General features: G+C 46.8%; 1 protein-coding gene across 1 annotated transcript in view; it reads left to right on the top strand.

Annotated features, from left to right (window-relative positions):
• The window catches only part of dnah2 (dynein, axonemal, heavy chain 2), a 232,309-nt gene that overhangs the window by 6,655 nt on the left and 200,654 nt on the right, over positions 1-25,000 (top strand). Inside the window, 4 exon segments of the mRNA XM_064939126.1 lie at positions 756-866; positions 2,283-2,521; positions 2,962-3,153; positions 15,458-15,615. Of these exon segments, the coding sequence (XP_064795198.1) occupies positions 756-866; positions 2,283-2,521; positions 2,962-3,153; positions 15,458-15,615 (700 nt within the window).

Below are 25,000 nucleotides of genomic sequence, written 5' to 3'. Positions count from 1 at the left end.
ACACACACACACACACACACACACACACACACACAAAACATACACACCCGAAACAGCATTGCTCTGTAGCGGTTTTGTTCACCTTCGCTGCTCTGAGTTGTCTCATTATTTCTCCTTCTGTTTTTGTGTTCTTACTCTTCCCATAAAGGCCAGAGCATCTCTCTGTTGTGCTTCCAGTCTTGCTCTGTGTGTGTGTGTGTCTCTCTTTGTGTGTCTCCTAACTATCCTCCCAGTCAAGAGGCAGTACAGCCAGAGTCTCTGGTTCTCACTGATACACCGACCCAGTTCTCTTTCATCTCTTCATTTATCAGGCCAATGCACCCTGGACCCAACAACCACTTGTTCTTTCATTCAAACCATTTTTCTTTCATGTTTCTCTGCATTGTGGTTGTTTTTGGTCAACCTTTCACTCCTGCATTTCTCGCTGAAGTGGTGGGACATGTTTGAGGTGTATGGTGCAGGACGAAAGATGTGGGGACCTGCTTTCCTCTGACCTCTACTCGGTGGGCGTGACAGAGGACAACACGTTACAGTGTTGAACCATTAGCTACCTTTGTTATCCTTAACACTCTTCTAGAAATGTACAACACCAGGCGTTTTCTAGGAAGTCAATTTAAAATGGCTGTATTTCTTGGAAATCAAACATATGAATGCTTCTGCATGCTTGATCTGCATTGTTGTCAACATCATAATATGATTAGATGGCGTTTCATATATTAATTTGTGTGTGTGTGTGTGTGTGTGTGTGTGTGCAGACACCAGGTTCAAGCTGGTGGGCAACACAGTGCTTTATATCCCTATGGAGGCCCTGCAGCGTAGCCCGGAGGTGGCCAGCAAGGACAAGGAGCTAGTGCAGAGACTGGAGAGTAAGCCTGGGGCGGGGGAGTGTGTGTGTGTGTGTGTGTGTGTGTGTGTGTGTGTGTGTGTGTGTGTGTGTGTGAAGCTGGCGGCGGCGTATTGTCATAAATATCACAACATTTTCACTTTCCAGTTCATGTTACTCCTAATGTACCTGACTCTGTTGTCCTCTGTTATCCTCACCCTCATCTAACCCAACTGCCCTGTCGTCTTCTGTCCGCTCCCTCTCCTTTCTCCGTCCCTTCTCTGCTCCTCTGCTCCCCTCTGTCCCCATCCCCTCTCCTCCCCTCTCCTCCCCTCTGTCCCCCTCCCCTCTCCTCCCCTCTGTCCCCATCCCCTCTCCTCCCCTCTGTCCCCCTCCCCTCTCCTCCCCTCTGTCCCCATCCCCTCTCCTCCCCTCTGTCCCCATCCCCTCTCCTCCCCTCTGTCCCCCTCCCCTCCTCCCCTCTGTCCCCATCTCCTCTCCCTCTCCTCTGTCCCCCTCTCCTCCCCTCCCCTCTGTCCCCATCCCCTCCCCTCTGTCCCCATCCCCTCTCCTCCCCTCTGTCCCCCTCCCCTCTCCTCCCCTCTGTCCCCCTCCCCTCTCCTTCCCTCTCCCTCCCCCTCTGTCCCCCTCCCCTCTCCTCCCCCCTCTGTCCCCCTCCCCTCTCCTCCCATCTGTCCCCATCCCCTCCCCTCTGTCCCCATCCCCTCTCCTCCCCTCTGTCCCCCTCCCCTCTCCTCCCCTCTGTCCCCATCCCCCCCCTCTGTCCCCATCCCCTCTCCTCCCCTCTGTCCCCCTCCCCCTCTGTCCCCATCCCCTCTCCTCCCCTCTGTCCCCATCCCCTCTCCTCCCCTCTGTCCCCATCCCCTCTCCTCCCCTCTGTCCCCCTCCCCTCTCCTCCCCTCTCCTCCCCCTGTCCCCATCCCCTCCCCCTCTGTCCCCATCCCCTCTCCTCCCCTCTGTCCCCCTCCCCTCTCTCCTCACCTCTGTCCCCATCCCCTCTCATCCCCTCTGTCCCCATCCCCTCTCCTCCCCTCTGTCCCCATCCCCTCCCCTCTGTCCCCATCCCCTCTCCTCCCCCTCTGTCCCCCTCCCCCTCCCTCCCCTCTCCTCCCCTCTGTCCCCATCCCCTCCCCTCTGTCCCCATCCCCTCTCCCCTCCCCCCTCTGTCCCCATCCCCTCTCCTCCCCTCTGTCCCCATCCCCTCTCCTCCCCTCTGTCCCCATCCCCTCCCCTCTGTCCCCATCCCCTCCCCCCCTCTGTCCCCCTCTCCTCTCCTCCCCTCTGTCCCCATCCCTTCCTCTCCCCTCTGTCCCCATCCCCTCCCCTCCCCTCTGTCCCCCTCCCCTCTCCTCCCCCTGTCCCCATCCCCTCCCCTCTGTCCCCATCCCCTCTCCTCCCCTCTGTCCCCATCCCCTCTCCTCCCCTCTGTCCTCCCCAGTGGTGATGATCCACTGGACCCGTCAGATCAAGGAGGTGCTGAATGCTCAGGAGACGGTGGAGACGGGGGACAGCTCTGGACCCCTGGAGGAGATCTCCTTCTGGAGGAGTCGCTGTGCCGACCTCTCTGGGATCAGCCAGCAGTTGCAGAAGCCCGGGGTCCGTCACGTCCAGACCACACTGCAGCTCTCCAAGTCCTCCTACGTACCCCCCTTCTGCAAGCTGGCCAAGCAGATCCAGGTGCCAAGCAGACACACACACACACACACACACACACACACACACACACACACACACACACACACACACACACACACACACACACACACACACACACACACACACACACAGGGGAGAAAGCGTACAGAGAGCCTGTTCCCAGTGTTTGTGCTGTCTTGCCAACTCCGGGTGTGACAGAGACCATAGGAGTTGGCAAGACAGTACAAACAGATCTGGGACCAGGCTAGCATGCCTGATTATGCAAGAATTCTGAAATTCAGACACTGTAGATTAGTCTATTCATAAGTCATTGAAATTGAGTTCAGCTCACCAAAGTTCACCTCAAACCAATACCCTCATTCCAAGTCCTACCTCTCCACTCCCTACTAGGGCTCTGGTTGAAAGTAGCGCACCACGTAGTGAATAGGGTGTCATTTGAGACGCCATGTCTGTGTTTCCAGGATGGCTCTCTCCAAGCCCAGTCCAACCTGTCCTTCCTGTCCCTGCTGAGGGAGCCATGTGAGGAGATGGCTCAGCTCAAGCCCAGAGAGGTGGTTCCCAAGCTGGCTCACATCCTCAACCTCATCCGCCTCATCTGGGTCAACTCTGTCTACTACAACACCCGCGAGAGACTCACCGCTCTCTTCAGAAAGGTAGAGAAAGCCTTGTGTTTTTGTATTGTTTGGGACGGACCCTCTCTCTGTCAGATTCACTCCCAGTGAAAGGTTGGGATCAATTCGATTTTTGAATCAACTGACTGAAGAATTGAAATGGAATTGACCCTAACCCTGCTTCACTGAGACACCCAGTCATATCCCGCCCTAACTCCAACCATTTACCGCTCCTTCTGAGAATATATTTCCAACCAATCAGCTGGCCCTCAGGTTCTCTCTCATGTTACTCGGCACTCCAATCAGAGCGCACTACTGCCCCTCTGTTCCTCTGAGAAGGGATCAGCTTGTAGTAACAGAGAAAGAGCGAGAGAGAGAGAGAGAGAACATGTACAGATCACAGCCACGCCACCCCTTCCATGTTAGCCGAGTAGAGGGCCACACTCGTTTTACTATCCCGCCATTTTTTATTTCCATCTCCTAGACAGGCGAAGCCGGGAAAAGCGTTTAACCTCTCATAATTACGCCCTGACCTTCCCCTCTCCCGGCGCTGGAATCGTTTGTTGCTGTCCCACCGACCGTATTCCTTTTCTAGTTCCTTTTTTCCCCCTTCCTCCGTCTCACTCCTTTTCTCTCTCTCCGGCCCTTTGATAATACATCAAGGAGAGAGACTGACTGGCACAAAACATTTGATCTAATTGTTTCCTTGGGGTTAGTGGGGGTGTGGGGAGGGGAGAAACATAACCTAGCTCAAAGGCCCGCCAGCCACGCAGGTTTCAAAGGAGCCCCTCTCTCTCCCTCCCTCTCTCACGTCTTCCTGATCCGCTCGGGTCAGATCAGCCTTCATCCAACACCTCCGCAGCTTCAGACAAAATGCCTGGGTCTCTCCCTCCATCTCTCCGTCTCTCTCTCTCTCTCTCTCTCTGAGAGAGAGAGAGAGAGTGAGAGAGAGAGAGATATATATATAGATATATAGATATATATAGAGAGAGAGATATATATATATATATATATAGAGAGAGATATATATAGAGAGAGATATATATATATAGAGAGAGATATATAGATAAGTCTGTTCTGTTGTCACGGTTTCCCCACCAGCTCGAAAGGAGCTGGTGTAACTTACAAAGAAGTTATAGTGGACCTTCTGTTCAATAATGTTTGGGGGAAATGAATGCTTATTTTAAATAGCAGTTTGTTTTAGCAGGGTGTTTTCTCTGTTTATTATAATATAATATGCTGATAACTTCACACGGACTGAAGCGGTCCCATGCGCCAAGCACCACAGATGTGCTTTTATGTCCATCCACATGTCCTCTAGGCTCCTTTCTCCACTCGTTCTCTGTGATTTTTACTACGCGACGGGGCTTTTTCTCTGCCCTCCGAGCCTCCGTTTTACTATTCCTCCAAAGGAAAGGAAAGCCATGGTTTTTACAACCATTTTTGCTGCTGCAGTATGTGCACTGTGGCACCACTGCATAAAGGCATTCTGTGTAGAGCAGGCCGGGAGTTTGAAGGCATCATTGGTGACCAATGACCTGGATCACACTAGCTGGTTCGTAGACTTGGCTCGGATCGTCTACCTCCGCCCAGCAACCGCTCAGCAACCCCCAACCGCCACTGTTGTCATTGGCTGGGAAGGAACGCAGAAAATATGACTGTTTTGTGTAACTCTAATGACCCCAAGTTATTCCTGTATCACCAGCTGTGTGTGTGTGTGTGTGTGTGTGTGTGTGTGTGTGTGTGTGTGTGTGTGTGTGTGTGTGTGTGTGTGTGTGTGTGTGTGTTGCTACTGCTGTGTCCACTACCACCACTCTCACTACATTTCCACTGGTCCCAGAGAGAAAAACTTAAAAAACGAAATAATAAACCCTGTATAATAATAGCTGAAGTAGTATGATCATTTTGGAACGAGCGGTAATTGATGAATATACACACGCTCATGGTTAACTAGTCAATGCATCCCAATGGACACGGGTCGACTAATGCACGAGTGAATAGGATTCAGACATACATTTTCTTAGTATTAAAGGGATAATCCATCCCGAAACCACTAATTCCTATGATTAACCATGTTAAATCGTATTAAATAACACTAATATGTGAAGAATTTGTTTTTTTGTGAACCAATGTTTCATTTAGTTTTTATAAGAAGGTTGGTTGGTAGAAACATTTGAAAAATCAACAATGCAATGCTCTCTCTCTGTAACGGAGAGGAGGACCAAAATGCAGCGTGGTTAGAGTTCATGTTTTTTAATAAGAAATATAAATATAAATATGGTTCCCAATCAGAGACAATGACTAACACCTGCCTCTGATTGAGAACCATATCAGGCCAAACATAGAACTAGCTAGGCAACAAAGCTACCCACAATAATACCAAAGTAGCTAGCTAGCTGTAAGATCGCCTAAACAAAATGCACTATCAATTTAGGAGTCTTACTCACCGAGGTCAACTTGCAGTTCGTCTCTGCCACTGAGCTATAAACGGCTTCTCTGCCCAGAGTGAGAGCAGAGTAACGTTGCTTTCCTACAGAGATCATTTTGAGGATATGGGAATACGACTCTACATTAGAGTCGTATTAATGCACATTGTGTACATTGTGTACATTGCCCATAAGTCGTCAATGCGCAGTGCATTCTGGGTGATTCTGGAACAAGGAGAGCTCTATTTCAAGGAGTGAATGGGATTCAGTTGGGCGCTAGCTCAAAAACAGAACATTAGCACAAAGTTCGTTAACAAGACGTACAGCATTGCAAATATTTTCCAAGATGTGAGATAATTAACTTGTTCTCTGTAATATCGTAAAGCTTTGGAATATCGTAGAGCTTTTGGAACACTGACTTTGAGAAGGGATTGCATGACGATTTGCTTAGCAACCTTCCTATTTTGTAACAAAGCCTCCTTCACTCATTCCGCCAAACATACCCTCGTAAAACTGACTATCCTACCAATTCTTGACTTCGGCGATGTCATTTACAAAATAGCCTCCAACACTCTACTCAGCAAACTGGATGTAGTCTATCACAGTGCCATCCATTTTTATCACCAAAGCCCCATATACTACCCACCACTGCGACCTGTTTGCTCTCGTTGGCTGGTCCTCACTACATATCTGTCGCCAAACCCACTGGCTCCATGTCATCCATAAGTTTTTGCTAGGTAAAGCCCCACCTTATCTCAGCTCACTGGTCACCATAGCAACACCCACTCGTAGAACGCACTCCAGCAGGTATATTTCACTGGTCATCGGCCCCCTTGAACTTTGCGACCTTTTGCCACATTTCAGGCTTCAAACATAAAGATATAAAACTGTATTTTTTTGTGAAGAATCAACAACAAGTGGGACTCAATCATGAAGTGGAACGACATTTATTGGATATTTCAAACTTTTTTAACAAATCAAAAACTGAAAAATTGGCCGTGCAAAATTATTCAGCCCCCTTAAGTTAATACTTTGTAGCGCCACCTTTTGCTGCGATTACAGCTGTAAGTCGCTTGGGGTATGTCTCTATCAGTTTTGCACATCGAGAGACTGAAATTTTTTCCCATTCCTCCTTGCAAAACAGCTCGAGCTCAGTGAGGTTGGATGGAGAGCATTTGTGAACAGCAGTTTTCAGTTCTTTCCACAGATTCTCGATTGGATTCAGGTCTGGACTTTGACTTGGCCATTCTAACACCTGGATATGTTTATTTTTGAACCATTCCATTGTAGATTTTGCTTTATGTTTTGGATCATTGTCTTGTTGGAAGACAAATCTCTGTCCCAGTCTCAGGTCTTTTGCAGACTCCATCAGGTTTTCTTCCAGAATGGTCCTGTATTTGGCTCCATCCATCTTCCCATCAATTTTAACCATCTTCCCTGTCCCTGCTGAAGAAAAGCAGACCCAAACCATGATGCTGCCACCCCAATGTTTGACAGTGGGGTTGGTGTGTTCAGGGTGATGGGCTGTGTTGCTTTTACGCCAAACATAACGCTTTGCATTGTTGCCAAAAAGTTCAATTTTGGTTTCATCTGACCAGAGCACCTTCTTCCACATGTTTGGTGTGTCTCCCAGGTGGCTTGTGGCAAACTTTAAACAACACTTTTTATGGATATCTTTAAGAAATGGCTTTCTTCTTGCCACTCTTCCATAAAGGCCAGATTTGTGCAATATACGACTGATTGTTGTCCTATGGACAGAGTCTCCCACCTCAGCTGTAGATCTCTGCAGTTCATCCAGAGTGATCATGGGCCTCTTGGCTGCATCTCTGATCAGTCTTCTCCTTGTATGAGCTGAAAGTTTAGAGGGACGGCCAGGTCTTGGTAGATTTGCAGTGGTCTGATACTCCTTCCATTTCAATATTATCGCTTGCACAGTGCTCCTTGGGATGTTTAAAGCTTGGGAAATCTTTTTGTATCCAAATCCGGCTTTAAACTTCTTCACAACAAATTCTCAGACCTGCCTGGTGTGTTCCTCGTTCTTCATGATGCTCTCTTCATGATGCTTTTAACGGACCTCTGAGACTATCACAGTGCAGGTGCATTTATACGGAGACTTGATTACACACAAGTGGATTGTATTTATCATCATTAGTCATTTAGGTCAACATTGGATCATTCAGAGATCCTCACTGAACTTCTGGAGAGAGTTTGCTGCACTGAAAGTAAAGGGGCTGAATAATTTTGCACACCCAATTTTTCAGTTTTTGATTTGTTAAAAAAGTTTGAAATATCCAATAAATGTCATTCCACTTCATGATTGTGTCCCACTTGTTGTTGATTCTTCACAAAAAAATACAGTTTTATATCTTTATGTTTGAAGCCTGAAATGTGGCAAAAAGTCGCAAAGTTCAAGGGGGCCGAATATTTTCGCAAGGCACTGTATCTATCACTCCAGTATTAATGATAAATTATAATTATTTTCGCCTCTAGGGCCTATTTATTGCCTATCTCTCTACTCTTCTACATTTGCACACACTGTACATAGATTTTTAAATTGTTCTTTTCTATTGTGTTATTGACTGTACGTTTGTTTATGTGTAACTCTGTGTTGTTGTTTTTGTCGCACTGCTTTGCTTTATCTTGGCCAGGTCGCAGTTGTAAATGAGAACTTGTTCTCAACTGGCCTACCTGGTTAAATAAAGGTGAAATAAAAAAATAATATACCATTAAAAAAAAATGTGTGACGCAGCATGACAATGTGAATGCCATGGGTCAACAGTCAGCTGGGTGGGGCATTTCTCCATTCATTGCCCAATGGGATTTGTATCTCCTCCTTTCTGTAATATCAAAATATATTTTATATTTGAGATTCTTGCTTTGATGACAACTTTGCACACTTTTAGCATTCACTCAACCAGCATCGTGAGGTAGTCACCTGGAATGCATTTCAATTAACAGGTGTGCCTTGTTAAAAGTGAATTTGTTTAATTTCTTTCCATCTTAATGTGTGTGAGCCAATCAGTTGTGTTGTGACAAGGTTGGGGTGCTATACAGAAAATACCAAGTCCATTATTTGGCAAGAACAACTCAAATAAGCAAAGAGAAACGGCAGTCCATCCTTACTTTAAGACATGAAGGTCAGTCAATCAGTAAAATGTCAAAAACGTTGAAAGTTTCTTCAAGTGCAGTCGCAAAAACCATCAAGCGCTATGATGAAGGCCTGAAAAGGTCCTTGCCATTGGACTCTGGAGCAGTGGCAACACTTTATCAGCAGTGATAAATTACGCTTCGCCATCTGGCAGTCCGACACACAAATCTGGGTTTGGTGGATGCCAGGAGAACGCTACCTGCCCCAATGCATAGTGCCAACTGTAAAGTTGTGTGGAGGAGGAATAAGGGTCTGTGGCTGTTTTTCGTGGTTCAGGCTAGGCCCCTAGGTTCCAGTGAAGAGAAATCTTAATGCTACAGTATACAATGACATTCTAGACTATTCTGTGCTTCCAACTTTGTGGCAACAGTTTGGGGAAGGCCCTTTCCTGTTTCAGCATAACAATGGTTTGTTGAGATTGGTGTGGAAGAACTTGACTGGCCTGCACAGTGCCCTGACCTCAACCCCATCGAACACCTTTTGGATGAATTGGAATGCAAAATGTGATACAGGCTTAACCCCCCCAACATTAGTGCCTGACCTCACTAATGCTATTGTGACTGAATGGAAGCAAGTCCCCATAGCAATGTTCCAACATCTAGTGGAAAGCCTTCCCAGAAGAGTGGAGGCTGTTATAGCAGCAAAGGGGGACCAACTCCACATTAAAGCTCATGATTTTGGAATTGGATTTTTGATGATCAGGTATTTTTCGTCTTGTAGTGTATTTAGAGTTAGCGATCTAGTGTTTTGAGTGTCCATCTCCTCAGGTGGGGAATTAGCACCAATTGAATTAGACCTATATATAATATTAGTGCACATAAAGATGAAGGAAAATTCTGAAGGTCTGTTTTGACATTAAAATATAAAAGAAATAGCCTAATTGTCAACCCAAAATTCATGACAATCACTGGATTAAGTTGCATATAAACATATTTTAATCATGCATTCCTGCTTGGATGATGTAGCAACGTATTTATTAAATACCTTCTCAGTAGTCTATAAGGCCCTATACATTTAGTAAAAAAAGTATTCCTGATTCCGTTTTCTCCATTTAGTTTTTTTCTCTCTCAAAAATCTCACTTTTTGAATAGATTAACAACCAAATTGGATGTTGTATGTCCACAACAATGCTTAAACCATATCAGGTGATCGCTTTTGAGGTCTGGGAAAAATCAAAGAAATGAAGATTTATGGATGTAGTTACCCTTTTATTTCAACTGGATTGATGCAAAGAATCATGTTATCATTCTGCCAGGTAGGCATAGGCTACTTTGTAGTTAACATTCAATCAAGAAGGATTTGGGGTACCTTTCCATCTACCAGAAGGCTTTCTCCTAATCCCCACCTATATGTACATATCTACTTTAAATACATCATTATCCTGGGCACATTGTACATTTGGTATTGATACTGACCCTGTATGTAGCTTCCTATCTTATTTCATGTAAGGTCTTGGCTCCATGTTTCATGAGCTGAAATAAAAAATCCCAGAAGTTTTCTATTGCGCACAAAAAGCTTATTTCTCTCACATTTTGTGCACAAATTTGTTTATATCCGTGTTAGGGAGCATTTCTCCTTTGCCAAGATAATCCATCCACCTGAGAGGTGTGGCATATCAAGAAGCTGATTAAACAGAATGATCATTGCATACTGTAGGTGCACCTTGTGCTGGGGACAATAAAAGGCCACTCTAAAATGTGCAGTTTTGTCACACAACACAATGCCTCAGATGTCTCAAGTTTTGAGGGTGTGTGCAATTGGTATGCTGACTGCAGGAATGTCCACCAGAGCTGTTGCCAGATAATGTAATGTTAATTTCTCTACCATAAGTTGCCTCCAATGTCGTTTTAGAGAATGTGGCAGTACGTCGACCAGAGTATATATATATTTTTTCTGTAATAAATTTTATATGGAAAAACTAATTCTGATTGGCTGTGCCTGGCTCCCCAGTGAGTGGGCCTGGCTGCAAAGTGGTTGGGTCTATGCCCTCCAAGACCCAATCATGGCAGCACCCCTGCCCAGTCATGTGAAATCCATAGATTAGGGCCTAATGAATTTATTTCAATGGACTGATTTCCTTATATAAACTGTAACTCTGTCAAATCTTTGAAATTGTTGCATGTTGCGTTTATATTTTTGTTCAGTATTTATATAATACCAAGTTCAATAAATGTTTTGAATATTGTTGAATTCCATTTTAATGTCTGGATTCCGTGATTCAACACCGATTTTATAGCGCCCTACACTTATTAAAAAAGCATTGTGAATGACTTGATAATGGCTATATAAGATGATGACTCAAATGTATTCTGTTGTGTGACGCTGCAACAAAGTTCGTGGTATCAGTGCCTGGTGGAGCCCCTCTTTCAAAGTCATGATATCTTCTTGCCACGGTAGCCAAAATAATGGGCAACTGGTCATTTATTATACCAGAGGTCGCGTTAATATCTTGCTGAGTTTTGTAAACGCAGATCTAAAATGCTTCTTATTGTAATTTCTGCTCGGCATCAGACAAATTTTGTGCTTCTGTTGCACTCCTCCACTTGGATGAGAATTCACCAAAAGGCATTCTTATCAGCAGACAGCACTCTGACTGATGGGCCACTACTTTTCTCGGTGTAGCCCACTTTTCTCCAGTAAGATGCAAGTTTATCTTCAAGCAAAACATTTCTATTATAAAGATTAGAAATATAATAGCCATGCATTGTTTTGGCAAAAAATATCTTGCTTTTTCATTGTAAGCTCATTTAGTTGTGTGGCTGCCAGCCAAATAGTGTTGCACTTCTGTTGTCATCTGATGAAAATTAAGCTATTTTCTGGCGAATGTGTTGCACTAATGTGTTTTCTGGGAAGGAAAACTATAGTTGCACGTCCCTGATCCCACTATTGAAGCAAACAATGCTGTTGACCCTACGCATAATGGGATTGAAATTGCTTAATTAACTCAGGAACTACACCTGTGTGGAAGCCCTTGCTTTCAATATACTTTGTATCCCTCATTTACTTAAGTGTTTCCTTTATTTGGGCAGTGTGTTGTCTTCATCGCTCTTCTTCTTCCTCCTCTCTCTTTCTCTCCATTCTTTTCTGTAAAAAAAAGATAATTATTAACTCATAAGTTGGTTAATGCTGTAGCACTCTCCACCTTCAGGCCAAATGATCATTTCTGTCATTTACATATCAATTTAATTTCCTGTGTTTTTCTCTCTCTCCCCCTCCTTCATTAAAAGCGGCATTTGCTTGGTGGTGTAATCAGCCTGTAGAACACATTTTCCTGGTGCCGTGAGCACTCGAACACACACACACACACACACACACACACACACACACACACACACACACACACAGACACACACACACACACACACACACACACACACACACACACACACACACACACACACACACACACACACACACACACACACACACACACACACACACACACACACACACACACACACACACACACACACACACACACACACACACACACACACACACACACACACACACACAGAGAGAGAGCAGGGCAGCTCAGCTCCCCAGCCCGCTGTTCCTCTGTCAGGATTAAACCACTGATCAGAGAAATGAAAGGGAAGCTGTCATTCCACATACGCCACTATATACATCATCCCCAATAATTACTCTCCTCCCTTTGACTCCTTCCTCTGTCTGTCTGTCTGTCTGTCTGTCTGTCTGTCTGTCTGTCTGTCTGTCTCTCTCTCTCTCTCTCTCTCTCTCTCTGTCTGTCACTCTCTCACTCTCTCTCTCTCTCTGTCACTCTCTCTCTCTGTCACTCTCTCTCTCTCTGTCACTCTCTCTCTCTGTCACTCTCTCTCTCTCTCTGTCACTCTCTCTCTCTCTCTCTCTGTCACTCTCTCTTTCTCTCTGTCACGCTCTCTCTCTGTCACTCTGTTTCTTTTTCTGTGTCTCTGTCTGTTTCTCTATTCCTCTCCCTTTTTCTCTCTTTGTCTCTCTCTTTCTCTCCTGTCCCTTCTCCCTCCTCTCTCACACTTTTTCACTCCTGTTTCTTCCCTCCCTACCCCACTTTCCGTCCCTTCCCCTATATCCTACCTGTGCTTATGTGTGTGTGACTATCACAACTTCCGCCGAAGTCGGTTCCTTTCCTTGTTAGGGCGGCCGTCACCGGCCTTCTAGCCATCACTGATCCATGTTTCATTTTCCATTGGTTTTGTCTTGTCTTCCTTCACACCTGGTTCCAATCCCATCAATTACATGTTGTGTATTTAACCCCCTGTTTCCCCTAATGGCCTTGTCGGAGATTGTTTGATTGTATGTTTGTGTATTATGTGCTGGTGCGCGACGGGTTTTGTACCCACTTTTATTTATTTTGTTATTTTGGTTTTGGAGTTTTGTGAAGCACTGATTAAACAACTCCGTTTATACCATGTTCGATTCTCCTGCGCCTGACTACCCTGCCACCAACACGCACCCATTACAGTGACAGACAGGATAGCAGTGGCTGACTGACACCAAGCACACCACATTAAATAGGGGGTTTATGAAACGTTGAAATGTGAGCCTGGTGGAATTATACACTACCCCTTTAAAGCATAAGCCTTTTCTCTCTCTCTTTGCGTGGTATAATTATACAAACCACACCTGCATCAAGAGTCTGAGCCGGCCAGGCTGCACAGAACAGATCTGCATACATCTGGTGCGATCCAACCCTGGGGGGGATACCAGGGCCTTCAACCTGGCTTTTATGAATATGAAGAATCATACATACTCCACACAAAACAAAATATTACACTTGGACTGGAGACTTGGAGTTGAAAGAGAGAGAGGGAAGGGTAAGGGGGGGTTTTTCTTGGCCAAATGACTTGACCAGGAATTGTTTTAGTCTATAACTAGGAGCCCTGAGTTTCTCCTGTTGAGGCCACATCATGGTAACTAGGGGCCTGAGTTTCTCCTGGTGAGGCTACGTCATGGTAACTAGGGGCCTGAGTTTCTCCTGGTGAGGCCACGTCATGGTAACTAGGGGCCTGAGTTTCTCCTTTTGAGGCCACATCATGGTAACTAGGAGCCTGAGTTTCTCCTTTTGAGGACACATCATGGTAACTAGGAGCATGAGTTTCTCCTTTTGAGGACACATCATGGTAACTAAGGGGCCTGAGTTTCTCCTTTTGAGGACACATCATGGTAACTAGGAGCATGAGTTTCTCCTTTTGAGGACACATCATGGTAACTAAGGGGCCTGAGTTTCTTCTTTTGAGGACACATCATGGTAACTAGGAGCCTGAGTTTCTCCTTTTGAGGACACATCATGGTAACTAGGAGCCCTGAGTTTCTCCTTTTGAGGACACATCATGGTAACTAGGGGCCTGAGTTTCTCCTTTTGAGGCCACATCATGGTAACTAGGAGCCTGAGTTTCTCCTTTTGAGGACACATCATGGTAACTATGGGGCCTGAGTTTCTCCTTTTGAGGACACATCATGGTAACTAGGAGCATGAGTTTCTCCTTTTGAGGACACATCATGGTAACTAGGTGCCTGAGTTTCTCCTGGTGAGGCTACATCATGGTAACTAAGGGGCCTGAGTTTCTCCTTTTGAGGACACATCATGGTAACTAGGAGCATGAGTTTCTCCTTTTGAGGACACATCATGGAAACTAAGGGGCCTGAGTTTCTCCTTTTGAGGACACATCATGGTAACTAGGAGCATGAGTTTCTCCTTTTGAGGACACATCATGGTAACTAGGTGCCTGAGTTTCTCCTGGTGAGGCTACATCATGGTAACTAGGGGCCTGAGTTTCTCCTGGTGAGGCCACGTCATGGTAACTAGGGGCCTGAGTTTCTCCTTTTGAGGCCACATCATGGTAACTAGGAGCCTGAGTTTCTCCTTTTGAGGACACATCATGGTAACTAAGGGGCCTGAGTTTCTCCTTTTGAAGACACATCATGGTAACTAAGGGGCCTGAGTTTCTCCTGGTGAGGCCACGTCATGGTAACTAGGGGCCTGAGTTTCTCCTTTTGAGGCCACATCATGGTAACTAGGAGCCTGAGTTTCTCCTTTTGAGGACACATCATGGTAACTAGGAGCATGAGTTTCTCCTTTTGAGGACACATCATGGTAACTAAGGGCCTGAGTTTCTCCTTTGCCTGAGTTTCTCCTTTTGAGGACACATCATGGTAACTAGGAGCATGAGTTTCTCCTTTTGAGGACACATCATGGTAACTAGGGGCCTGAGTTTCTCCTTTTGAGGCCACATCATGGTAACTAGGAGCCTGAGTTTCTCCTTTTGAGGACACATCATGGTAACTAGGAGCATGAGTTTCTCCTTTTGAGGACACATCATGGTAACTAAGGGGCCTGAGTTTCTCCTTTTGAGGACACATCATGGTAACTAGGAGCATGAGTTTCTCCTTTTGAGGACACATCATGGTAACTAAGGGGCCTGAGTTTCTCCTTTTGAGGACACATCATGGTAACTAAGGGGCCTGAGTTTCTCCTGGTGAGGCTACATCATGGTAACTCGGAGCCCTGAGTTTCTCCTGTTGAGGCCACATCATGGTAACTAGGGGCCTGAGTTTCTCCTGGTGAGGCTACATCATGGTAACTAGAGGCCTGAGTTTATCCTGGTCAGGTCTAGTAATCAGGATAACTCAAGGCTCTATACATAACTCAAGACCTAAGTCATTTCTACTCATGTATTACACAAGCCATACTGGTAATGTGGTGTCTTGCATCTTGCCTCTGTTGTTGATGTTGTTGATCATTTCTGTGTTGTTGTTGTTGTTGTTGTTCCAGATGAGTAATGAGATTATCCGGCTGTGCTGCAGAGATATCTCCCTGGACAGGATCTTTCAAGGCTATGTGGTGTCCAGCAAGCAGACCCTCAACGACTGCATTCAGTGCTGCCTGGCCTGGAAGGAGCTTTACCTGCACGCCTCACAGCTGCACCATAAGTAAGGACATACAGAGACACACACACACACGCACACACACACGCACACACACACACACACACACACACACACACACACACACACACACACACACACACACACACACACACACACACACACACACACACACACACACACACACACACACACACACACACACACACACCCATTTCCATTTCCATTTGAGTCATCTAGCAGACGCTTTTATCCAGAGCGACTTACAGTTAATGCAGTCACATTAAAATAGCTAGATGGGACAACAACATATCTCAGTCATAGTAAGTAAATATTTCCTCAACGTAGCTATCAGCAAAGCCAGAACTAGTAAGAAGGAAAATAGTCATGTGCGAGTGTTAGTTCACGAAAGGCTTATTTTTATACTTTTCTGGGACACACATACACACACACACACACACACACACACACACACACACACACACACACACACACACACACACACACACACACACACACACACACACACACACACACACACACACACACACACACACACACACACACACACACACACAATCATACACACACAGACACTGTACAATTAATCAACATCACTCACTAATAATTGCATGTGTAATGACACCTAATCCAAGTTCCTACACCTTCCTGCTGAACGTAAAGCTTATAGACGTCCCTGCTCTTCCTGAGGAAAACGACAGTGTCTCCTTGCATAGTGATGGCAACAACGCACTTCAGCTAGCTACTGCAGCTCCTCTGCGTATTGACAGCAGATGAGAGCAACCTCACTTCAAAGTGATGGCGAACGCACTTGGGAACGACAGCACCTCACTACAAATAGCGTAGCAGCACGTCTGTCTCCCAGCTTATAAAGGAGCTTTTGCGTGAAGTTACATCAGCTTATCCTATAGTGGAGCTTCAATGAGCAGCTTGACAAGGTGAATGACAGCACCTTGCTAAGGAACTAAGTCTTAAACCTGAGCAGGAGAGTTCGTCAACAGTTTCTTCACCTGTTGTTTTCAGGAAAGTTGGGCCGGTGATTTGGAGAGGGACTGAGAGCGAGAGAGGAGGGAGATTGAGAGAGAGAGAGAGATCCAGAAAGACAGGGAGAGTGAGGGAGAACGAAAGCGGGAACTTTGGTTGTTTCCTCTCAGTTGTCAGTCAGCGAGCTCAGCCTCAGCTCAGCGTTGTCAGGCGTGGTAGTGGGGGAGGCTAGCTTCACTTCATTATGGCCGCCAGGGTGTGTGATGTGTGATTGCTCTGAGGGCCTTGGGGCCCCAGCTTTATTCAATGGTAGCACAGAGGCCAAATGGTTCCGCACACACACAGACACACACACACGGCTCCAATACTCCTCAGGGCCCCTGCCGTCCGCACGGGCGATCAACCCCATCCACCCAATTAAAGAGAGTGCTTAGTTCCCGATCAATGGAGGGGGAGAGGGGCGGGATGGGAGGGTGAGGTGAAAGCCCCATAGCATAGCTGATGACTACAGCATTTACTCTCTCTATGATACTCCTCTGTACCCTAGTGACTAGGCACTAGTCTATAGTATAGGGTGGGACTGGTGCAGCCAAACATGGCTCTAAAGGACCTCATGAACAGAACCATTTAGAGACATACAGTACAGTAAATTCGGAAAGTATTCAGACCCCTTCACTTTTCCACATTCGTTTTTTCCCTCATCATAAGTATCCAGAGCTATTTTCAGGTCTCTGCAGAGATGTTCGATCGGGTTCAAGTCCAGGCTCTGGCTAGGCCACTCAAGGACATTCAGAGACTTGTCCCGAAGCCACTCCTGCATTGTCTTGGCATTGTGCATTGTCTTGGCTTTTTAGTCTCCCAGTCCCTGCCTCTGAAAAACACCCCCATAGCATGATGCTGCCACCACCATGCTTCACCGTAGGGAAGGTGCCTTTTGGCAAACTCCAAGCGGGCTGTCGTGCCTTTTACTAAGGAGTGGCTTCCGTCTGGCCACTCTACCATAAAGGCCTGATTGGTGGAGTGCTGCAGAGATGATTGTCATGTTTGATTCTCTCAGTGACCCCTTCTCTGCCCTCTATCCAGTAGTATCATACACAGGGATTGTTTAGGGATTCATATGGGAGTCAATAGCCCTGTCATATCTACAGTAGCAGTCAAAAATTTGGACACACCGACTCATTCCAGGGTTTTTCTTTATTTTTACTATTTTCTACATTGTAGAATAATTGTGAAGACATCAAAACTATGAAATAACACATTTGCAATCATGTAGTAACCAAAAACAGTGTTCGACAATTCAAAATATATGTTATTTCATAGTGTTGATGCCTTCACTATTATTCTACAATGTAGATGTCAGGACCCGGTTACGAACCTGGGTCTCCGGAGTGAGACACAGTCACTTAACCAACTGAGCCACGAATAGTCAGCAGAACCCAGAAGATGAGGCAGACACAGCAGTACTTAAGACGGTGTATTTAATAAAGTAAAAAGGAGAAGTCCTTCAATACAAAAATGGCAAATACAAAAGGTGGTAGGAATAGCACAAAAAAGCCTCAAGAGATACTCAAAAACAAAAACAGAATTCCACAAGAGCATCCACCGGAATCGACAAGAAAACACAGAACACTAGGGCTGGGTGCTAACATACAAACACAGAGCACAGAACTGAGGGAAACTAAGGGTTTAAATACAATCAGGGGAAAACGAGGCACAGGTGCAAATAATAATGGGGAACAAGGGAAAAAACATAAGGTCAAAAAGCACAATGGGGGCATCTAGTGACCAAAACCCGGAACAACCCTGGCCAAATCCTGACAGAATCCCCCTAGGAACGGCTCCTGACGTTCCTACCAGCTCTCTCAGGGTGGAGGGCCCTGAACTGACGAATGAGGTCAGGATCCAGGATGTCTTTGGCAGGAACCCAGGAGCGCTCCTCGGGACCGTAGCCTTCCCAGTCCACCAGATACTGCCAGGACCGCTGCACCCGGCGGGAATCCAGTATCCGATGGACGGTATAAGCCGGCTGGCCTCCAATGACACGAGGCGGAGGGGAGTTCTGTCTGCCGGGACAAGGGGAGAAAAACAACAGGTTTTAACAATGAAATGTGAAATGTGGGATTAATCTTAAGGGATCTGGGTAAGTGTAGGCGATAAGAAACTGGGTTAACTCTCCTGGCAACCTTGAAGGGACCGATGTATTTTGGGACAGCTTGCGAGACTCCACCCGTAGAGGTAAGTCTCTTGTGGAGAGCCAGACTCTCTGGCCGGGGCGCAGGGTAGGCCCGGGACGGTGACGTCTGTTGGCTTGTTGTTGGTACCTCTGTGAGGAACGTATAAGATTAAGACGGGTCTTCCTCCACATAAGCCGACAGCGTCTGACGAACTTCAAGGCTGAAGGCACTCTGACTTCTGCCTCCTGGTCCGGGAACAATGGAGGAGCATAGCCAAACTGACACTCGTGCGGGGACATACCAGTGGAGGAGGAGCGCAAGGTGTTGTGCGCGTATCGGCCCAAACAATAAAGGATGACCATGTGGACGGGTTGTCACGAGTCATACATCGGAGGGTGGTTTCCAGCTCTTGATTCATCCTCTCTGTTTGGCCGTTGGACTCCGGATGGTACCCTGAAGATAGACTGGCAGAAGCCCCCATGAGTTGGCAGAAGGCCTTCCAAAACCTTGAGGCGAACTGGGGACCTCTGTCAGAAACCATATCTTGAGGAATGCCGAAGACTCGGAACACATGATTAATTACCAACTCAGCCGTTTCCTTGGCAGAAGGTAACTTAGTCAGAGGGACGAACCTGGCCGCCTTTGAAAACCTGTCGATTATGACTAGGATAGTAGTATTGCCATGGGATGGAGGAAGTCCAGTAATAAAGTCCAATGAGATATGGGACCAGGGTCTGTGGGGAACAGGTAAAGGGTGAAGGAGTCCTTGAGGGCGGAGGTGAGAAGATTTGCCCTGGCAGCACACGGGACAGGCATTGACGAAAGTGGCAACGTCTTCTCTTATGGTAGGCCACCAGAACGTACGCTGGATGAACTCCAAGGTGCGACCTACGCCCGGATGACAGGTGAGGCGAGAGGAGTGCCCCCACAGAAGGACCTGAGTCCTCACTGCCTTGGGGACAAACAACCGATTGGCAGGACGTCCTTTCGGGTCCGGTTCGCTAGCTTGAGCACGTCTCACGGTATCCTCAACTTGCCACGAGATCGGAGCCACAATCTTAGCAGCAGGAAGGACAGGCATGTCCGTGTCATCTCGAATGGCAGGAGCGTAGACTCGGGACAGGGCATCCGGTTTGAGATTCTTCGACCCGGGCCGATAGGTGAGGATAAACTGGAATCGATTGAAGAAAAGAGACCATCTAGCTTGTCTAGAGTTCAAACAGCTTCGCCTGCTGGATATACTCCAGATTTTTGTGGTCCGTAAGCACTTGAAACGGGTGAGAAGCCCCCTCGAGCCAGTGTCTCCATTCCTTCAATGCCATCTTAACCGCTAGGAGTTCACGATCCCCCACATCGTAGTTCCTCTCAGTCGGGGTAAGCCGGTGTGAGAAGAAAGCGCACGGATGAAGCTTCTTGTCTTCACCCCTCTGAGACAGGACAGCTCCAAAACCAACCTCTGATGCGTCTACCTCCACCACAAATGGTTCATCCGTAGTCGGTAGTATCAGGATGGGAGCAGAGAGAACGCGCTGCTTGAGTCCTTGGAAGGCCGTCTCAGCTTCTCTTCCCCACAAAAACCTTGCATTGCCACCCTTGGTTAAAGCTGAGAGAGGGGCTGCCACCAAGCTGAAGTTCTTGATGAACTTGCAGTAAAAGTTTGTGAAGCCCAGGAAACGCTGAACTTCCTTAACGGATTTGGGGGTGGGCCAATCCGCTACCGCCCCTACCTTCCTGGGGTCCATTTGGACTCGACCGGGTTCCACTACAAATCCCAGGAATTGTACTGGGATGAATGGAATTCACATTTTTCCGGCTTAACGTACAGATGGCTGTCCAGGAGGCGTTTGAGTACTTGTCTGACATGCTTAGTGTGTTCTTGAAGGGAGCTCGAAAAGATGAGGATGTCATCCAAGTAAACGAACACAAATATGTTAAGCATATCCCTAAGCACATCGTTTATGAGCGCTTGGAACACAGCTGGGGCGTTGGTCAGGCCGAAGGGCATCACCAAGTATTCATAGTGACCAGTAGGCGTGTTGAAAGCGGTCTTCCACTCGTCACCAGGTCTGATCCGCACAAGATGGCATGCGTTCCGCAGGTCAAGCTTAGTGAAAACAACTGCTTCCTGGAGCAGCTCGAAGGCTGTGGCCATAAGGGGTAGCGGGTAACGGTTACGGACGGTTATGGCATTGAGTCCCCGGTAGTCGATGCAAGGACGTAATCCACCGTCTTTCTTGGCCACAAAGAAAAACCCTGCTCCCGCCGGGGAGGTGGATGGACGCATGAGGCCTGCTTCCAGAGCGTCCTTGATGTAGGTATCCATAGCAGCTCGTTCGGGTGGAGATAGGGAAAAGATCCGACCCCTGGGGGTGCAAGTGCCCGGAAACAGGTCGATGGGGCAATCGTAAGGTCTATGGGGTGGTAGCATGGTGGCCCTCTGTTTGCTAAACACCAGTTTGAGGTCATGGTAACACTCGGGAACTCGGGTCAGGTCGATGGATTCTAAAGACTCGGGAGTAGAACTCGGGGAATTCTGGAAAATACAAGTAGCTTGGCACGTAGGACCCCACTGCTTGATAGTGCCCACAGACCAGTCGATGTGAGGGTTATGGCTGTGAAGCCAGGGGTATCCAAGGACGAGAGGGAACTCGGAACAGGAGATCAAATGAAAGTTCATCAATTCCTGGTGTTGTGAAACTGAAAGTCGCAAGGAGGTAGTGACATGAGTGACAAGTCCAGATCCCAAAGGGCTTCCATCCAATGTAGTGACCCTCATGGGTTCACTTAGAGGTTCAGAGGGAACGCCATTCTCCTTCGCCCAGACACCATCCATGAAGTTACCTGCGGCTCCAGAGTCTACCAAGGCTTGAAGGTGAAGCTTGTGGTTGTCCCAGGAGAGGGTGACTGGAATGAGCAGACAGGAGTTGGACGGATGGGAGGAGGTTATGTTTCCCGTTACAGTTCCCCCGGTCTGTACGGGACAGAGCGTTTCCCTGGAGCCCGGGACACGTGGAACGGAAATGGCCCGGTTTGCCGCAATATAGACAGCGTCGCTCCCTCATCCGGCGGTCTCTCTCAGCCTGGGAGATGCGTCCAATCTGCATGGGTTCCGATGGAGCCAGCGAGGATAAAGGTGGGGACTCGGAGCTGGGACTGATAGGGGCTAGAGGTCTACGGTTGAGTTCTCAGACGCTGGTCAATGCGTGAGGTCAACTTGATCAGGGACTCGAGATTGTCCGGTGGTTCCCGAGTGGCCAGTTCATCTTGGATAGTGTCGGAAAGGCCTTTCAGAAAGCACACCGTGAGCGCCTCGTTGTTCCAGCCACTTGCTGCTGCCACCGTGCGGAACTGGATGGCATAGTCCGTCACGCTGCGCCAACCTTGGTGGAGAGTCAGGAGCTGTTTGGCTGAGTCAGAACCACTGCTTGGGCCTTGAAACACTCGTTTGAATTCCTCAGCAAAGGCAGAGTAGCTGGCACAGCAGGAACTATGGGCATCCCACACAGCAGTAGCCCAGGCCAGGGCTTTTTCCGACAGCAGGGTGATGATATAAGCGATCTTAGACCAGTCGGTGGGAAACGACGAGGGTTGTAGCTCAAAGGAGAGAGAACATTGGGTGAGAAACCCTTTACAAGCACTTGGATCACCTGAGAACCGTTGGGGAGGTGGAAGACGAGGTTCAGCCAGGGGGTTAACTGCCATGGGTACGTGAATCTGAGGTACTGGGACGGGAACTGTTGCTGGGGTAAGACGATCAGATATTTGCTTAATGGAAGTCAGCATCTCCGACAGAAGATGAGAATGTCTAGCCATTAAGGCCTCTTGCTGAACCAGGGCGGCTTCGTGGCGTTGGACAGTCTCCTGGTGGTGGGACAGCATGGCAACAAGGTCCTGGGAACTGGCTGCCTCTGGGTTCATTATTGGCTCTGTGTTTCTGTCAGGACCCGGTTACGAACCTGGGTCTCCGGAGTGAGACACAGTCACTTAACCAACTGAGCCACGAATAGTCAGCAGAACCCAGAAGATGAGGCAGACACAGCAGTACTTAAGACGGTGTATTTAATAAAGTAAAAAGGAGAAGTCCTTCAATACAAAAATGGCAAATACAAAAGGTGGTAGGAATAGCACAAAAAAGCCTCAAGAGATACTCAAAAACAAAAACAGAATTCCACAAGAGCATCCACCGGAATCGACAAGAAAACACAGAACACTAGGGCTGGGTGCTAACATACAAACACAGAGCACAGAACTGAGGGAAACTAAGGGTTTAAATACAATCAGGTGAAACGAGGCACAGGTGCAAATAATAATGGGGAACAAGGGAAAAAACATAAGGTCAAAAAGCACAATGGGGGCATCTAGTGACCAAAACCCGGAACAACCCTGGCCAAATCCTGACAGTAGAAGTAGTAAAAATAAAGAAAGACTCTTGAATGAGTCGGTGTGTCCAAGCTTTTGACTGATACTGTACATTGAGGCTAGCCATATCACCTAATACTGTATCTTAGCATAAGACAGAGCTGCTGCGATGTGGTTGTGTGGTATCTTCCGGGAGACAAGTTAAGTATAAGAGTGGGGTGTTGGAACCGTTTACAGCCAAGAATGTTTCAGATCCAATTAGTGTCCTTTCACTATTCCGTTATCTTTGAACTGGGATGCCTCTGTCCTTCTGCGAGATAGCCACCTTTAAAGAATGAAGCACATTCCATCCGCTCTCATAAGAGCCATCCCCAGCTAGGTGAGGATAAGAGAGAAGGGGGAGGAGGGGATTAGGGTGACCACTTTGTCCCGGATTGTGCGGGACAGTCCCGCATTTTGACCCGTTGTCCAGCGTCCTGCAACCAAATAATCACATTTTACATCAACACATTCAAACACCACTAATTTCGAAAGAAACGGTTGATTTGTTCATTCCAACCTGTCTCTTGCAGTCACTTTGCGTTCATGGATAGATGTACAGTATATCATAAGGATGTTCATGGATAGATGATGTATATCATAAGGATGTGGTACTGGTGATGTTCAACACTTCTCCAATAGTTGTTGAGATTGAGAGGTAGGCCAATGTCATAGGCCTATCGTAAACCAACAATTTCTCAAATCCTTTCCCGGCAAAATTCCAGCTAAACTTGGAGAGGACAGTTAGGCCTAACTACTTACAAAAAGCGTGCTTCTGACTAAGAGCTACAAAAGTAAGTAAATAGCCTTATTAGACTGAAAGATAGGCTATAAGCTAATTTCGTCAAACTTGTGAGGCTCTCCATGTTTCTCATTAGTTTCTCATTCAACACATTTGCTGCTACTTCACTCAATCTCATTTTAAAAGTCTCCCTTCCTGTTTTACATTCCCTGAAACCAACCAGAAATGTTTCCTTGGTCACATGTTCCCAGATTTGTATAAAACAGTCGCACATGTGGTCTCTCCTGTCTTGCATCACCACATTTTGCGAGGAGGGGTGTCGTGCTGCCAGAGCGCACTAAGAGCGTCGTTCCGCCACTTCTCACAATGGTGCCCGTTAAGGAAAGTTAGATCAAAGCTGAGTCAATGTCTTGGAAGATCACATCATAATTCAAGTAGTATTCTACATAACACAACCACATGTAATAGCATAGTATGACGTTACTGTCACACCAAAAACACCACCTGATTTTACCACCTCATTACTTGCCATCTGTAAATACGAATAAAATGGTTAAATTACGAGCCTAGTTGGTTTAGACATGGAAAAAGACAGAAACCTTCCCGCTACCAATGGTTGGTTGAGATAATGGATGGCAGGACATGCCAAGAGATGACTTTGGATTGGTCTGCCATGTAGCACACTTCTGTCTATAACATAGACTCAGTATGTGTAGGGTTTTCTTGCTAACGCAGCTTTTTTTGAAAGATATCACTAAGAGGGCCAAGTTTTGGAATCAGTGGAATGCCCGGTGGAAGCAGAGTATGACAGCTAAGGAGATGCAGAACATTCTGGCGTTTGATTGCAAATGTGGAGGGAGTCGAAAAGAGAATACAGAAGGCTGTTGTATAAAACACCTGTCTCCGGATTACATCTTCAAACTAGGGGCAACCAGTATTTCTACTTGCACATTCATCATCTGCACATCTATCACTCCAGTGTTTAATTGCTATATTGTAATTATTTCACCACTAGGGCCTATTTATTGCCTTTACCTCCCTAATCTTACTACATTTGCACACACTGTATATACATTTTTCTATTGTGTTATTGACTGTATGTTTGTTTATT

Source organism: Oncorhynchus masou, chromosome 27, assembly GCF_036934945.1.
Source record: "Oncorhynchus masou masou isolate Uvic2021 chromosome 27, UVic_Omas_1.1, whole genome shotgun sequence".
NCBI lineage: Eukaryota > Metazoa > Chordata > Actinopteri > Salmoniformes > Salmonidae > Oncorhynchus > Oncorhynchus masou.
Note: the sequence above shows the minus strand (reverse complement) of the source record. Positions and strands in the feature narration are given on the sequence as shown.